A 17,433-nucleotide genomic window follows, 5' to 3' on the forward strand; every position below is an offset into this window, starting at 1 on the left:
CCGCAGGACACCACACACGGAATCCTCACTCCCAGCAGCAACCACCAGGGAAAGAAAACACAAAGCTTCCTTACAAAGAGTTGAAAGAATCCAAAAATCATTGCACCTATCCTGCATCTTGCACATGCAAACCACTGGGTGGCACCAGTCTGCCTGTTAAGGAAACAGCTAATGATAGATTTAAAACTATATAAAGAGTTAAATGCAAAAATACACACGATGATAGAACAACCCACAGCGTTCCTATCTGGAATTGATGTCTGTGGATATATTGTATTTCTTTGTCTCGAAGAGGAAGTAAAGCAGTAGAGAGTCCTTCATTCTCCCAGCTGACTCCCGTGTACCTCCCCTGCCAGTCAACTTCTATGTGATCACACGCGTGTCCCAACAACATACTCTGGGGGTGTGGCTTTGTGCGTGCATGTGTCATTATATAAATCACATCACACTCTAGGCATCACTGTGCACCTGGGTTTTTTTCCATCCAGTACTCGCCATTGTCTAGACCATTTCTCGGCCGTAGCCCTCTAGTGTGACAGCCAAGGGTGTCTCCAGATGAGGCCAAGTATCCCTGGCTGGGAACCGCTGGTCTAGAGAGAGAGAGAGAACTTCATGGAATGATATCTCATCTTATGAAAATGCCACAGTGTGTTTGCTCCCATACGAGTGGACGTTTAGGCTGTTTCCAACATTTTGCTACGGCAGACCGTGCTGCGACACGTGTCCTGGAATGGGGGAGCAAATATGTACTGTATTTACTGTTTACTGCATGTCAGGCTTTTGTCTTTTACCTCACTTAATCTTGTTGGTAACCCAACAAGGTACCTGAGGGCTGATCCTTTTGAAAGCCACAGAAAGGAAAAAGGCTGTGTGGTTACATAGTTTGTGCAAAGTCATATGACTTAGAAGTGGAAGAGAGGCAAGGACCTGAGCCCAGCACTACCTGACCCTGAGCCCCCCATCACTGCCTCTGAGTAAAACGCTAGGGGTGAGGTCACCAGTGGCGGCCCTTGTTAGGGTTCATGCGTGCTGTGGTCATGACCATCAGCCTGCCTTTCCCCCCGAGAAGCCTGTGTGCACACAGACCGCGTTCCTGGGGAACGCACCTCCCCTCCCCAGCCTCCTCTCTTGTGATGCACTCAAGATGCCTCTTTTCTCCAGCTGCTCAGAAAGTTTGCCACCTCGTGGGAATTAACGTGACAGACTTCACCAGATCCATCCTGACCCCGCGTATCAAGGTTGGACGGGATGTAGTACAGAAAGCTCAGACAAAAGAACAGGTAATTGTGTTCTTGCTATTTATTCCTGAAGAATCTTCCATATGTTACTTACTCACCTAACCAGCCATCCATACACTTACTTACCTAACCTATCAACCATCTATTCACCCACACACTCATCCATCCACCCAACCAGCTGTCCATTCATCTACTTACCTATCCATCCGTCTACCCACACATTCATCTATCCATCCCCCAACCGTCTATCCATCTATCTATCCATCCACCTGTCTACCCACACACTCATATGTCCATCCCCCAACCGTCTATCCATCTATCTATCCATCCACCTGTCTACCCACACACTCATATGTCCATCCCCCAACCGTCTATCCATCTATCTATCCATCCACCTGTCTACCCACACACTCATATGTCCATCCCCCAACCGTCTATCCATCTATCTATCCATCCACCTGTCTACCCACACACTCATATGTCCATCCCCCAACCGTCTATCCATCTATCTATCCATCCACCTGTCTACCCACACACTCATATGTCCATCCCCCAACCGTCTATCCATCTATCTATCCATCCACCTGTCTACCCACACACTCATATGTCCATCCCCCAACCGTCTATCCATCTATCTATCCATCCACCTGTCTACCCACACACTCATATGTCCATCCCCCAACCGTCTATCCATCTATCTATCCATCCACCTGTCTACCCACACACTCATATGTCCATCCCCCAACCGTCTATCCATCTATCTATCCATCCACCTTTCTACCCACCCAACCATCTATTCACCCACACTCACTTGTCCAGCCAACTGTCTAGTGACCCACTCATCCGTCCATCCATCATCCACCTCCCCACTCACCCACCCACTCGATCTATCCATCTGCCCACCCACCTGCCTATCCATCTCTTTATCCCTTCTCCATCCAGTGCTGTGTTAGGTTCTGAAGACACAACGCCTAAACAGGAGCAGCAACTTCTCGTCCCTGTGACCTTATCTTGATCCCTGAGTTGCAGGTTCAGGGGTTGATCTGAGAGACTCATCTGTGGAAATGATGGTCTCCTTTCCTAGAGGCACAGCTGAATGTGTCGAAATGAGCTCAGGAGTGGAACGGGAAGTCTTTAATTATCCACGCAGTCACTCCTTAGGTCTGACCTCTCTAGCTCTGACTACACGTTCCTGTTGGTTGTAGAGGTGGTGAATTTCCTCTCTCTCTCTCTCTCTCTCTCTCTCTCTCTCTCTCTCTCTCTTTGTTTATTGTTTAAAGACTGATGATAGGTGATGGAGGTGGGGGCGCAAAAATATGGGGCAGAATCAGTGCTTCGGGAATAACCGTGATCCCCGTGCTCCGCCCCGCAGGCCGACTTCGCTGTCGAGGCTTTGGCCAAGGCCACGTACGAGCGCCTTTTCCGCTGGATCCTCAGCCGTGTGAACAAAGCCCTGGACAAGACCCACCGGCAGGGGGCTTCCTTCCTGGGGATCCTGGACATCGCTGGATTTGAGATCTTTGAGGTGCGGGCTGCTGGGACCGTGCAGCTGTGCGCTTACTTCTCTGCAGTGAGGCTTCCCCTCATCACTGTTGTGGGGAAGGCGTGTGGATGGCCACTGCAGGGTGGGAATTTGCCTGGGTAAAGTTACGTCCTTTAGTGAATGAAAGACAGTAAATCCATCGGGGAACCTTCAGTTTGTGAAACTGAGGCCGGAGATACATCTGCATCCAATAGGTAGGACCTGATCCCCTGCCAACTCTCTTTCCACCTTCCTATGTGTCGGCTCTGTTCTCAAATGAGGCTCTCCCTCCTGGGGGCAAAGTGGCTGCCAGAGCTCTCAGAAACATTGGCAGAAAAGAGCATAGCTCTTTCTAATAATCCTAACCAAAATCTTGGCACTGAGTCTCCCTGGCTCCTACTCGCCTGAGTTGGGCCACGTGGTCCCTTTCAGCCAAGAAGTGTGTTTGGGATCTGCCAGCACTGCAGATACTATAAACATGGATCCTGGCTCCCATCCCCCAGCGCTGGAGGAAAGGTCTTAGAGGAGGGGTAGGTCTTGAGATTGGCAGATGTTCCAAAAGATGTCTGCTGCAGTATTACTGCTGCTCTCACCCTCAGTCTCCGTATCTGTTATTGGGCCTGGGAACGTGCCCTCTAAGGTTGTGCACAGATGACTGTGTAGATGCAAGAAGCAAGCAACTTTCTAACAGGATGTGTGCAGGCACGTGACATGGGAATGTGTCGCCCTCACCAGCCCTAGTGAACTCTAGACAGCGTTTGCTGGGGTCTAAACCGTGGTTGGTTGTCAAGGTGGCAGAACAGGTTCTTGCAGATAGGATGTCCAGGCCATGGGACCCACAGAGCCCGAGGGAGGCACCTTCTTCCCAAGCTCTGTGGGTGGAGCTCCCCCAGGGCTCCCAGTCCTGGGACTTCCTCCGAAGGTGCTCAGTGCGTGCCCCGTGTTGTGTGCTCAGGTGAACTCCTTCGAGCAGCTGTGCATCAACTACACCAACGAGAAGCTGCAGCAGCTCTTCAACCACACCATGTTCATCCTGGAGCAGGAGGAGTACCAGCGCGAGGGCATCGAGTGGAACTTCATCGACTTCGGGCTCGACCTGCAGCCCTGCATCGAGCTCATTGAGCGGCCGGTGAGGGCCTGCCCTGCGTAAGGGGCACACCGAGCACCTGCGCCTGTGCAGGGCCTGCCTGCGCTGCTGCGTGGGTCCCGCCCTCTCTCCATGTGCACGCTTCCCCATCAAGCGGCTGCCTCCCACCTGGGACACCTGGATTGAGTTCCCAGTTCCTGGGCTTCAGCCTGGCCCATCCCTGGGAATTGTGGGCACCTGGAGAAGGAACCAGTGGTTGGGATCATTCTTTCTCTGCCTTTCAAGTAAATTAATTTAAAAATTTTTATAAATAACCAAAGGATTCTCTGGCAAGAATGGGAAAATCTGTGAGCTGTTGTGTGTATGTCGCTGACCAGGGAGCAGCAACACACATGTGTCGTGTTGTTGGGACCTACTTTGCATGTGGGTAATTTGAGGATAGACTGGGCAGGGGGCTTGGGAGTTCAAGTTCAGCTTTATGTAGGTGGTTACAGTAGCGGGGTGTGGGGCTGAAGCCTGAGTACACTCCTGCCTCCCTGTGACTCTGCCCCGATTGTCTTCCACAGAACAACCCTCCAGGTGTGCTGGCCCTGCTGGATGAGGAGTGCTGGTTCCCCAAAGCCACAGATAAGTCTTTTGTGGAGAAGCTGTGCTCAGAGCAGGGCAACCACCCCAAGTTCCAGAAGCCGAAGCAGCTCAAGGACAAAACGGAGTTCTCCATCATCCATTACGCTGGGAAGGTACCAGCCACAGTCCCAGTGCCCTCTGCCCCCGGGGGACCTGGATGCTCAGAGCAGGAGCTGTTTGGGTGTGGCCAAACCCTTGGACTGGCTGGGCGACAGAGTACCTGGTACATCAAATCCCAACCACGTCCTGGGAATGACTCATCACAGCTCTGTAGGGATGAGCCTCATCTTTGTGATGCTTTCCAGCCCTGGTACCCAGGCTCTTCTTTCTTACACAGACTCCAAACCCTTCCTGCTGCAAGGTCAACCCAGCAGGAAAGAAAAACTGGGGTGGGGTGGCCAATAAACCCACTCTTGGGTTCAACAAAAGTCTTTCTTATCATGGCCTTGGGTTCGCCAGTCCCAGACTGCTCCAGTTGAAATCTACACCAGTTGTCATCTTTATCATTGTCCCCATCACCATGTCTTGCTGTGCTGTGCAGAACCCTCCCCTGTCTCCCAGGCGTCCTAGGTGACACAGAAAAGACATAGCTCAGACTGCCTTGCAGAACTAGAGTGTTCTGCCAACTCCCCTGTCTCGTCATTTCATCTGGGAACAGGGAATGCCCTACACTAGGGGTTGGCAAACCACAGCCGAGGGCCAAATCTGGCCCACAGCTTTTTTTTTTTTTTGTAAATAAAGCTTTATTGGAACACAGTCTTACCCATTTGTCTACCCATTGCCTGTGGCCGCTTTTGCATTACAGTGGCAGAAGTGAATGCCATGATAGAGGCTCCTGCACAGCTCGCCAAGCCGGAATTGTTACCTGGGCCCTTCACCCAAAACGTTTCCCAGCTTCTACCCTGTACTCAAGGGAGTATATGTTCCTTTAACCATGCAGGGGTAGCACTTTTATTTTCCCCACTTTATTTGTGTGTTCTTGTTTACAGTCCCCTCTCAGATCAGGCCTAGACATGATTAAAACTCACATCCCATAGTAAGCCACCAGAGCCTAACTATTGGTTCTTTTCACTTTACACTCACAATAATGATAAAATTAAGGCTTTGGGTGTGGTCAACATTCCGGTCAGCTGGATTTAAGAACCTTTACATGTCATTTTCTGTGCATTCGCATATCAAGATCTCCAAGTTATAAAAAGTATGCTCATCAGTGAGTAGGAACCTACTCTTAAGTTAGACTGGGACCGTCGTCAAGCCTTTTCTGTATGTGGGAAGAATTTTAAATTTTGTAAAAAGTTTTATGTACTTGTGGGATAGAGTGCTCCCTTCCTCTGGTCCACTCCCCAAATGCCACAGAGACCAGGCTGAATCTGGGAGCCAAGGACGCAATTCAGGTCTCCCTGGTGGATGGCAGGGAAGCCTATTAGTTAAGCCTCACTTGTTCTTCTTTTAAAGATTTACTTATTTATTTGAAAGTCAGAGTTATACAGAGAGAGAAGGAAAGGTAGAGAGAGAGAGAGAGAGAGGTCTTCCATCCTCTGGTTCACTCCCCAATTGGCCGCAATGGCTGGAGCTTCACCAATCCAAAGCCAAGAGCTTCTTCCTGGTCTCCCATGCAGGTGCAGGGGCCCAAGGACTTGAGCCATCCTCTACTGCTTTCCCAGGCCATAACAAAGAGCTGGATTAGAAGAGGAGTAGTCAGCACTAGAACTGGCACCCATACGGGATGCTGGCACTGCGAGCTGGGGCTTTAACCTGCTGTGCCACCCAAGTGCACACTAGCAGAAAGCTGGAGTCAGGAGCCAGAGCTGGACGTCAAACTCAGGCACTCCAAAGTGGGCCTTAACCACTCGGCCAAGTGCCTGCCCAGAGGGGAGATTTCTAGACGTGAGGGGAGGGTGTTTGCTACCATCAAGTCCCTTCCTTGGCCCCTGTTCTAAGACTGCCCTGCTGGCTTTTCCTTGGCAGCTGTGGGTTCCCATTACAGCAGCCACCAATGTCACTTCCTCTCTTGATGTCAGACCTGGGAGGGGAGTGGGCAAGCTTGGCCCTGGCTTTGGTTTCTAACTGAAGGGAGGGAGACTGACCAGTGGGCTCGATCTCGGCAGGTGGACTACAATGCGAGTGCCTGGCTGACCAAGAACATGGACCCCCTGAATGACAATGTGACCTCCCTCCTCAACGCCTCCTCGGACAAGTTCGTGGCCGACCTATGGAAGGATGGTGAGGCCCTCCCTGCCCTGGAGCTGCTCTGAGCTGGAGGACTGAACACCCAAGTCTGCCACCTCTTCCAGCTGCCCGTGACTGCACACCTGCCCCTGGCGGGGAAGCCCTGGGGGTGGCGGTGGTGGTGGGTTGTGTGTCTGGCCCAACACCCTGACATTCTAGGTGGGTAGGCCTGGGAGAGCCTGAGAAGCTGCATTTCCAACAAGCTCCCAGGGGCTGCTGGGCCGCTGGGCCTGGGGCCTTGCTTGGTTCCTTTGCAAGCCAGTGCATAGGTGATACATGTGACAGGCTGGTGACCTGTGTGGGCTCTGCTGCTTCCGTTCCTGCCTCTTGGCACAGAGTCTCCTTTGTTTTGAGCATGGTGCAGAGTGCTCCAGGGAGAGGCCAGGGTTTACTGAGTGCCTGGGTCTACTTCACCCCCAGGACTCGTGAGGAGTCTACAGGGCTTGTGGGAGAGATAGGCAAGCCAAGAGATGATAACATGGGACCTGAGAAAGTCCAAGGGCGGACATGGTGCAGCCCGAGGCCAGGAGGGTGGGCATAGGTACATGGTGCACCTGCTGGGCTGGTGAGATCTGCCGCTCTGTCCTGAAAGAAAAAAGTCTTAATAATAATGATGACGAACATACCACCACCACTGCCGCCTACTCTGCCCAGCATGTTCTAACGTCTGGGCTCCTCCCTTGGAGGGTTTGTTTCTTTCTGGTCCCTGCTCATCAGGCCCCTGCCCCCACTTTATCCTAGAGTGCAACCCTTCCCCCTCTTAACTCCGCTTTGCTTCTCTGAGCACACCTCCTCTCCTGGAATATTCTATACTGATGCGATCGCGGCCGTCTCCTTCCATCCGACACAAGGCTCAGTGCACTCATGGCCTGACCCCAAACATAGTAGGTTTTCATGAGTATTTGTTGGTGGAGGAAGCATTGAGGGCTGGTGGGGGAGGTAAGCACGAAGCCTCGCTTACTATTGCTGTCCTAGGAGGTAGATGCTCTGGTGGGGGAGGTAAGCATGAGGCCTCGCTCACTATTGCTGTCCTAGGACGTAGATGCTCTGGTTGCACCCATTCTGGAGAAAGAGAAACTGAGGCACACTATGGCACCAGGCTGACTCCTCAGTGAGATAGCAGCAAGAGCAGGTCTGATTCCCAGGGCACTGTGGCGGCAGCAGAAGGAATTGGTTCATTGTCACCCAGGCATTGTCTGGAGTCCCCAGATAGATGGGACGTGGAGGCCCACGTGCTTACCCACTGCTGTGGGCAAAGGCGGTGCCCATCAGAGGAACCTGAGGCTGCCAGAGACCCCTCACAAAAGCCCGTCCTCACCCACAACCCTCGGCATGGGGGCCCCTGGCCTGTCGTGGGGCCAGTGGGTGGGCCGGAGCCTGACACCACCGTGGATGTGCCCTGCAGTGGACCGCATCGTGGGGCTGGACCAGATGGCCAAGATGACAGAGAGCTCGCTGCCCAGCGCCTCCAAGACCAAGAAGGGCATGTTCCGCACGGTGGGGCAGCTGTACAAGGAGCAGCTGGGGAAGCTGATGACCACGCTGCGCAACACCACGCCCAACTTCGTGCGCTGCATCATCCCCAACCACGAGAAGCGGGTGAGGCTGGGCGGGAAGCAACCCCGCGGGCTCCGTCAGCCACGGACCCGCACCCGTTCCATTCCCCATCTCCGGAGGCCAAGAAAGCAAGGGAGGGAGGGAGAATGTCCTTAGGCTTGCCCGACACTGAGCAGTGGACGGGGCACGGAGCCACTGTGCCTGCACGATGCCTCTGAACATGTACCACACTCCCGTCCGTGCCCAGTGCTCGGGATGTAGCGCTGAATACAGCGCGGCTCTTGTCTGTAGTCTCTCGTGCCCTAGTGCAGGCGTTCTCAGCTGGGGACACCGGGCTGGGTCTTAGTTGTCACAGCTGAGAGTGGGGTGTGCTGTTGGCGTCTGTTAGGGGGAGACCAGGGCTGCTGGTCCAGCCTAGGGTGTCAGTGGGAGCTGACGTTGTAGCGCTGATGTGGGCGATCCAATGAGAGGATGTGGTTGGTAGCAGAACACCAAACTTCTTCAAGACCATGAACTTGAACGAATAGGCATCCACTGGTGGGTGGGGGTGGGGTGGGAAGGACCTCCTAGGCAGAGGGCCCAGGCTGGGCCAAAGTGTAGAGGTGAGGAACATTCTGGGCATGCACACAGTAGGCTGTTTCCTATTGCTGGCATGTGATGGTGTGGGGCAGGGGTTGGGGAAGGGTGAGGCTGCGTGTGAGGCGTGGAATCAGATCCAGTGTGTTGGCCGGAGCTTGGCCCTCTCTACGAGGTCACTGTGGGTATTTAAGGGGTAGCTTGTGATCAGATGGACACTTCCGGTGAAATGAGGGGGTGGAGGAGAGACAGGGTTGGAGGCTAATGAGCAGGTGGAAGGTTGGTACGGCTGTGCATCCAGGAGGTGGTGGCGAGTGGATGGTGGAGACGAACTGGGAGGTAGGGGCCGTGCCAGGCGAGGTCATGGGACACACAGGACCTGAGCTAGGGGCTGAAAGGTCAGAGAGAGTGCACCGTGTTGCACCTGGCCGCTTGGCTGGGCCCTCCCCTGTGCCTCTGTGAGCACTCCCTGGCCCAGGTCCCACCCCAGCAGTCCCCGCCCTCTTCCTCCCCTGCAGTCCGGCAAGCTGGACGCGTTCCTGGTGCTGGAGCAGCTGCGGTGCAACGGGGTGCTGGAAGGCATCCGAATCTGCCGCCAGGGCTTCCCCAACAGGATCGTCTTCCAGGAGTTCCGCCAACGGTGAGCCCGCCGGGGCTGGCGCCAGTGGGGCAGGGGTGGGGGAGCGAGGCTGGGTTGCAGACAAAAGATGGGGACGTGAGTTGACTTGTGCCCTGTTTCAAGCTACGAGATCCTGGCAGCCAACGCCATTCCCAAGGGCTTCATGGACGGGAAGCAGGCCTGCATTCTCATGGTGAGCCCAGCCCCCCGACCCTCGCCGCCCATCCCCACGTGGCCTTGCAGCCTCGGGTCACGCTGCAATTGCTGCCCCGGCTTGTGCCTTTCTTTAAACACACTTCCCCACCTGCCTGAAACCAGGAGCTCTTGTCCTCCTGTCTCCTCCTGCAGATCAAAGCCCTGGAACTGGACCCCAACTTGTACAGGATCGGGCAGAGCAAAATCTTCTTCCGCACGGGCGTGCTGGCCCACCTAGAGGAGGAGCGGGACTTGAAGATCACCGACGTCATCATGGCCTTCCAGGCCATGTGTCGTGGCTACCTCGCCCGCAAGTAAGCACGGTGTCCCGCCCGTGGCACAGACCAGGAACACACACGGCCAGGGGGCCTTCTGGTCCCACACTTGGATGCCTTGGTTCTGAGACAGCAGCTGTTCTAAGAGGCACCACTGGGTGAATGACAGGTTTTTCTTTAAGGGGAAGAAATGCTGGCACCTGAAATCTTAGCACCCGTGTGAGCGCAGGGAGGGAGCATGTTAAAGCCATTACCCGCTGCGGGTGTAGACCCGGCTTCTCTTCCTGGCTGCCCTACTTACCTGCTGATGAGTCTTGGGCAAGTTACTCTGCCCCTCTGAGCCTCCGAGTTCTCCCCTGGAAAACGAGCGCGATCATTTCTTCCTCGTGGAGTTCTTATGGTTGATGTAGACCACAGGGTGGTCTGCCGAGCAGTGTCTGAGTCACGGCCAAGTGCAAGGTTAAGGCTGGATCCAGAGCTCTTGTTGCAGCAACACACCTCATCTGCCAGGTCTCCTCCATCCATTCTTAGTCACCATCGCCTGTTTCCAAAATAATACTTTTATTTTTAAAAAAAGATTTATTTATTATTTGAAAGGCAGAATTAGAGGGAGAGACAGAGAGAGCTCTTCCATCTGCTGGGTCACTTCCTAAATGGCTGCAACAGCCAGATCTGGGCCAGGCTGAAGCCAGGAAGGAGCCAGGAACTCCTGGGTCTCCCACATGGGTGCAGGGGCCCAAGGACTTGGGCCATCTTCCGCTGCTTTCCCAGGCGCATTAACAGGGAGCTGGATTGGAAGCGGAGCAGCCAGAACGCAAGTTGGTGCTCCTATGGAATGTCGATGTCCCGAGGAGCAGCTTAACCCCCTGTGACAGCACCGACCCTCACCCACCTTGTTTCCCACGAGCTTTTCAACATACCTTGTGCCGACGCTCAGAGTTTCAGGCAGAACCTGGGCCAGAGATGAGGGCTCAGGGTGTGGGGACCGCTGGGATGGGAGCATCTGGGGCTGGTCCTGCCTGCTCACAGCCCCACTCCTTCTCCCCAGGGCCTTTGCCAAGAGGCAGCAGCAGCTGACCGCCATGAAGGTGATCCAGAGGAACTGCGCCGCCTACCTGAAGCTGCGGAACTGGCAGTGGTGGCGCCTCTTCACCAAGGTGAGCGCCGGCCCTGCCCCGCTCTGCCCTCGCCCCTGCAGGTGTGGAGCTGGAGGCCCCTGGAACCGAGGGCCCATGCTACAGCATTGCCCACGTGGGCCTCCGGCCTGAGAAGCCCCCTCCTTCTTTGGCACTTGGGCCGTAGCTGTTGCCCCTGGCAACTGCTGACATGTTCTCCATTCCTACAATGTTGTCATCCCACGGAGGCCGAGGGTACGGAGCCTGCAGTACCTCTTTGGGACTGGCTGATCTCATTGTCGGGAGAGACCTCCCGATCACGGCACACATCAGCGCCGGTTCTTTTTTCTGGCTGGTAGAGGAAAGCCACTGGTTCCTGCAGTGTCGCTGTTTGCACAAAGACCTGGGTTGCTGCCGTCGACTGGGCTTCCTCTTAGTGCCCTTGAACTTGGGTCAGTTGGCACCCAACAGCATTTGCTGCGTGTCTACTGCCTGCCAGTGGACACAGCCGTCAGGGCCCATGTCCTCACTAATACAAGCGTTCTTGTCCAGTAGGGCAGCAGACAAGAAACACAGGGTCAGGGCGGGGCATGTCCAGCCCACGGGCCTTATAAGGCTTGGGAAGTCATGTGGCCTGGCCATGCCAAGGCAATTGCAGGTGGGATTCAGTGCATCTATGACAGGCGAACTTTAAGTTCATAGATATGCACCTAGCCCTGGGAAGGAACACAGGTTCCCGCCCCCTGGTGGCAAACCGCGGTACTTCACACGTATGCATGGCAGGTGCTCCTGTTCCCAGGAAGGGGCTTGGGAAGAAGGAGCGAGGGAGTCAGCCAGTGAAAGAATCATGGGGAGGTGGTTTTTGGAAATGTCTGTCCCCATGTACCCAAATTCTAAAAAGCTACCCTAAGGAGGCTGAGGAGACCACGTTCAATAAAGGAAAATCAGGAATTAAGGGCGGCCCTTGTGGCCTCACTTACAGTAGCAAAATCTCAACATCCAGCCCTCGCAGGCAGATACTTCCAAGAGTGGGTTTGTCCATCCGTGAAATATTTTTGTTAATGATTAAAGACCATGGCCATCTAAAAATACGCTTGCAAAAATGATGTGACGACATGGGACAAGAAATATCTTGTCGTTTTAAAGTGGAAAAGCAGTGTATGCATGCAGGCAGTGTGATCGCGGGTGTATATTTAGGACAAAAGATGGGAAAGAAAGGGAAACCACGCTAGAGATGATTTCAGTAGGGAGGGATTTGCTTTCCTGTTCTTAGCAGGCAACATCAGGACAGCGGGAGCTGTCCCCCGGGATGGTTCTGAAGTGGTGATGGTGCTGGGACGAGTGTCTTTCTCCTTTGCTTTGCACCTGTTTGTTGTCCTTGAGTTTCTCCAACTTGCCATTATTAATATTTAGAGCTGGTTAATTCTGCACTAGGGACTGGGGGGCTCATCCCATGCATTCCAGAATGATGAGCACCATCCCTGGCCTGCACCTGCTGGTGGCACCCCTCACCCTAGCTGTGACAACCAACAGTGTCTCTGGATGTCGCCCCGTGTCCCCCGGGGTGGAGTTCAAGGGTGAAAATCACCCTGGCTTAGAGCCGCCGAACTAATCTGGGACAAGAACGTCTCTTCTTTGCCACAAAAGCAAATGGTGGTGGGTGGGGATTTGGCCCAGTGGCTAAGACTCTGATTGGGAGACCTGCGTCTCACACCTGGGTTCGATACCCGACACCACTCCCAATTCCAGCTTCCTGCTGATGTGGACCCTGGGAGGCAACAGGTGGTGGCTCAAGTAGTTGAGTTCTTGCCACCCATCTGGGAGACCTGCATTGAGCTCCCAGCTCCTGGCCTGGACCTGGTGGGCAAATTGGGAGTGAGCCAGCAGATGGAAGCTCTCTTCCCTTGTGTCTCAAATGAAATAAGCGGCTGACGGGCTAACTGTGTGTACACAGGTGAAGCCGCTGCTGCAGGTGACACGGCAGGAGGAGGAGATGCAGGCCAAGGAGGATGAGCTACAGAAGATCAAGGAGCGGCAGCAGAAGGCGGAGAGCGAACTCCAGGAGCTGCAGCAGAAGCACACACAGGTGCGGGCTGGGGACGGTGCCCTCGGGGGCAGGGTGCCCCTGGCAGCCAGGGCCCCCTGGGTGGCTCACTGGCCCGCTCCCCATGCTGCACACAGCTGTCCGAGGAGAAGAACCTGCTGCAGGAGCAGCTGCAGGCGGAGACGGAGCTGTACGCGGAGGCCGAGGAGATGCGCGTCCGGCTGGCGGCCAAGAAGCAGGAGCTGGAGGAAATCCTGCATGAGATGGAGGCCCGCCTGGAGGAGGAGGAAGACCGGGGCCAGCAGCTGCAGGCCGAAAGGAAGAAGATGGCCCAGCAGATGCTGGTAAGAGGCCGCCGTGGAGGGTAGCAGGTCACTGAGCCTCACTGCCCGCCTGTGAGGTGCATCCGATGGTGCACATCCCGGCTGCACAGGTGAAGAGTGGAGGTTTGGAGGGGCGTGGCCTTCTGCTCCAGGCCACAGAGTGAGAGCTGGGGTTTGCACATGGGTGTCCTGGGGAGCCTGCTCTGTGCTCTGCCCCGGCTTCCGTGTGCTGACACCTTTCCTGTGTGCAGGGTGATTGTGTCAGCTAACCGTGGCTGCGTAACAAGATGTCCCAGGCTCAGCAGCGTGTGACAGTAAACACCTGTCTCACATGGTTGGGATTTTCAGAGTGGCTTTGCCGGGCTCCAGCTCAGGGATCCCGTGAGGTTGAAGTCAAATGGCGGTTGGGGCTGCATCCGGGGGTGTGGCCTGGGCTGCAGCCCACTTCCTGTGGAGGCCTCAGTTCCACTCCAGGGGCTGCTTGAGTGTCCTCACCACAGCATGGTGGCTGTTGCCAAGAAGGATGATCCCAGAGAGAAAGAGAGAGAGAGAGAGTAGGAGAATGAGATCTTCCACCCACTGGGTCACTCCCCAGATGGCAACAATGGCCAGGGCTGGGCCAAACTGAAGCTGGGAGCCAGGAGCTTCCTCCAGGTCTCCCACTCAGATGCAGGGGCCCAGGGACTTAGGCCATCCTTCCATCACTTTCCCCAGGCCGTTGGCAGGGAGCTGGTTTGGAAGTGGAACAGCCAGGACATGGACTAGTGCCCGGATGGGATGCACAGTGCCGGTGCCTGGGGTGCCCTCCGTAGCCTGGCCCCTGAGCTCACACAGCCACACTTCTCCCGATCCCACTGATGAGAAGGGAGATCACAAAGCTCAGCCAGCGCTCCAGGGCAGGGAATCGGCCTCTGCCTTGTAACACGAAGCATCTCAAAGGCATTTGAAAGCCACCAGGGTGCCTGCTGTCCCCATTTTGCAGATGAGGGTATTGAGGCTCCCCAAGCCTTTGATTTCCTCCTCCTCCGGGAAGGAGGCTGCAGCGCGCAGGGCACCGGCAGGCTCAGCCCGTGTAGCCGTAAGTCCCTGAGGTCCGTGACTCTGGTTCTCCCCCCACCCCACCCACCAAGGACCTGGAGGAGCAGCTGGAGGAGGAGGAAGCTGCCAGGCAGAAACTACAGCTTGAAAAGGTCACGGCCGAGGCCAAGATCAAGAAGCTGGAGGACGACATCCTGGTCATGGACGATCAGAACAACAAGCTGTCGAAAGTGAGTGTGGGCTCGGGCCTGGGCATCAGAGTCCACGGGCTGGCGGGGGCCCAGGGTTTCCAGAGGCTTCTAGAGCCACAAGCTGGACATGCTGGGCAGCCTAGCTAGTGGTCGCTAGCCAGCCCCACTGAGCCTGGGCTCCTTGTAGTTCTTGGAGCTAAATGTCGCCAGGTCCCATGCTGGCTGCAAGGCGTGCGCAGTGGGAAAGACCCTGCCCCCTTGTGGGGCTTATTCTCTCGTGTGTCAGCCAATGGCCACCGTGATCAAGGCTCCAAGAGTGAAGCATGAAGGCAGGAAGGCAGGGTGTTCAGGGCAGGCTTCCTAGAGGAGGCAACATTTGAGCCTGAAGAGTGGGGTGCATTTAGAAACAGGGAAGCAGGAGAGCACCCCAGCTGGTTGGCCCACTGTGCAAAGGCCCTGAGGCAGGGAAGGGTTTCCCCTTAAGCGTGAAGAGTGAGGGACAGACTGAGGTGAGATGGGGCCAATGTTGGAAATCTTTTTAAGATGTATTTATTTTTATTTATTTGAAAGGCAAAGTGTCAGAAAAAGGAGACAGAGATAAAGAGATCTCCCATTGGCTGGATCATTCCCCAAATGGCTGCACCAACCGCGGCTGGGCCAGGCTGAAACCAGAATCTTCCTCTGGGTCTCCCACATGGGGGTGCAGGGGCTCAAACACCTGGGCCATCTTCCGCTGCTCTCCCAGGCTCATGAGCTGGGAGCTGGATGGGAAGCGAGCCACTCCCATACGGGGTGCTGGCAGTGCGGGCAGCGGCTTAACTGGCTGTGCCACAGCGCCACCTCCTGGACGTGGTCAGGAAGCCGCCCTCTGCCAGTTAGGACTGTAGGTTGTATTTGGTCATCACACACAGCCACTAAAAGTGAAGATGCCAATTCCTGGGGGAGGAAAAAAGCTCACCGTGCATCTTTCTCTTTGCCCAAAAAGGAGCGGAAACTCCTGGAAGAGAGGATTAGTGACTTAACAACAAATCTTGCCGAGGAGGAAGAGAAAGCCAAGAACCTGACCAAGCTGAAGAACAAGCATGAATCCATGATCTCAGAACTGGAAGGTAAGGCGGCCACAGCAGGGGCTTCCGGCGGGTGCTTGGAAAGCCGGGAACTGCAGACGGGAGATGTGAGGATAGCGGGTTTTTCTGAGAGGGGCAGCTCTGTCCCTGCACCCCACGTCACCCTCAGTCAGTCAACAAACACATCAGGAGTAAACGGAGATTTTCATCAGGACTGACTTTCCTGCTGCAAGATCAGGACCCAGGCTGTGGTTCCTGGTGCATGGGTGTGCGTGTCTGTGTCTGTGTGAGCATGAGTTTCCACCCTGTAAAACGCCCAAGCACAGGGCTCACTTCCGGCGTCTTCCTGCCTCATGCAGTGCGGCTGAAGAAGGAGGAGAAGAGCCGGCAGGAGCTGGAGAAGCTGAAGCGGAAGATGGACGGCGAGGCCAGTGACCTCCACGAGCAGATCGCCGACCTCCAGGCGCAGATCGCAGAGCTCAAGATGCAGCTGGCCAAGAAGGAAGAGGAGCTGCAGGCGGCCCTGGCCAGGTAGCAGGACCAGAGCGGGCTCTGGCGTGCAGGTTCCTGTGGGCCCCTGCCCGTCTGCAGTGGCTGCCTTGGCCCAGGCGGCCCCAGGCCCTTGGCATAGACTGTTTCCCAGGCTGGGCCTCCTGCAGGCCTCCACGATCCTGCCCACACCCCTGCAGCCTCACCTTTGGCATGTTAGCTTCCTCTTCCTGCAGTCTCCCCTCTATGCTGCTGCCACCTCTCTGGTGCCCGGGTTTTTATCACCCATGTTCCCATGCTGAACTTCCGGTTGCCCCCTGAGCCCACTTCCGTTGGCTTCTCAGATGTCACACATCCAAGGCTGGGACACCCTTCCTCCCCCAGGGCCCCTCTCTCGGAGTTCCCTCCTTTCATAAACGTCAGTCTCCTGCCTGGCTTTGTGCGCCTCCTGCAGCACATGGCAGCCCTGATCCTGGCCCTACCCCATCCCTGGTTTTCCCACTTCCTGGCTCTGGGCTGGCTTCACACTGGAGGCCTCGCTCTGGGGACCCTTGGTGGCTGAGCTGCCCACTCTGCCGGGCTCTTCTCGGGCATCCTCTTCCCCGATACCTGGCCAGGTACACGCTGTTCCCTGCCCGGCACCGTGGAGGACTGAGTCTCCCGGAGGGGAAGGAGCAGGTGCCCGTCCCACTGCTCGTGAGAGCTGCAGCCTCCTGGCCAGTCCCCCAGCCCAGCTCTTATGGCTTCAACTGAGGGCTGCAGGGTGTTGTTGGGGGAATCCATGGATCTGCTCCAGAGACGTCGCTGGCTTATGGAGCAAAGCTGAGTCCCTTGGCCTGACCTCAGAGCCCACTTGCTCTCCACAATCTCGCCCTCACTCGCCCGTTTCACTTCTCTCTTGTCGGTGCCCGTACAAAAGAGCCGATAAGTCAGAGCCCTTCCGTTCCCCCGTATGCTGTTCCTTGCTGTCCCAGACATCAGTGCTGGCAGGGAGCTCTCCTTCCATGAAGTCCATACAGAGCTCCGCCCCCAGAATGGTGCTTGTCACATCTCTTTGATCCGTGATCATTGCCTCCGCTGGCCGGTCGGGGGGAGGGGGTCCCCTAGCAGGGCCTGGCTAAATGCACTGCACCCATCAGGCTTTGCATCACTGCTTGAGTGGAGAGACAGGGGCTGGGTCAGGCTGAAGCCCGGAGCCTGGAACTCTACCTGGGTCTTCCACATGGGTGGCAGGGGTTCGT

The 17,433-nt window shown here is 55.7% G+C and overlaps 1 protein-coding gene across 2 annotated transcripts in view; it reads left to right on the plus strand.

Annotated features, from left to right (window-relative positions):
• MYH11 (myosin heavy chain 11) overlaps window positions 1-17,433 on the plus strand; it is a 106,454-nt gene that overhangs the window by 66,550 nt on the left and 22,471 nt on the right. For both annotated transcript variants that reach the window (XM_062180504.1, XM_062180505.1), the window contains exons 11-25: window positions 1,162-1,280; window positions 2,611-2,763; window positions 3,716-3,889; window positions 4,414-4,587; window positions 6,583-6,697; window positions 8,109-8,302; window positions 9,355-9,476; window positions 9,579-9,648; window positions 9,804-9,964; window positions 10,974-11,082; window positions 12,995-13,126; window positions 13,222-13,428; window positions 14,538-14,675; window positions 15,622-15,745; window positions 16,063-16,234. In XM_062180504.1, coding sequence (XP_062036488.1) covers window positions 1,162-1,280; window positions 2,611-2,763; window positions 3,716-3,889; window positions 4,414-4,587; window positions 6,583-6,697; window positions 8,109-8,302; window positions 9,355-9,476; window positions 9,579-9,648; window positions 9,804-9,964; window positions 10,974-11,082; window positions 12,995-13,126; window positions 13,222-13,428; window positions 14,538-14,675; window positions 15,622-15,745; window positions 16,063-16,234 — 2,164 coding nt within the window. The remainder of the gene's footprint in view (window positions 1-1,161; window positions 1,281-2,610; window positions 2,764-3,715; window positions 3,890-4,413; window positions 4,588-6,582; window positions 6,698-8,108; window positions 8,303-9,354; window positions 9,477-9,578; window positions 9,649-9,803; window positions 9,965-10,973; window positions 11,083-12,994; window positions 13,127-13,221; window positions 13,429-14,537; window positions 14,676-15,621; window positions 15,746-16,062; window positions 16,235-17,433) is intronic.

Source organism: Lepus europaeus, chromosome 21 (assembly GCF_033115175.1).
Source record: "Lepus europaeus isolate LE1 chromosome 21, mLepTim1.pri, whole genome shotgun sequence".
Lineage (NCBI taxonomy): Eukaryota > Metazoa > Chordata > Mammalia > Lagomorpha > Leporidae > Lepus > Lepus europaeus.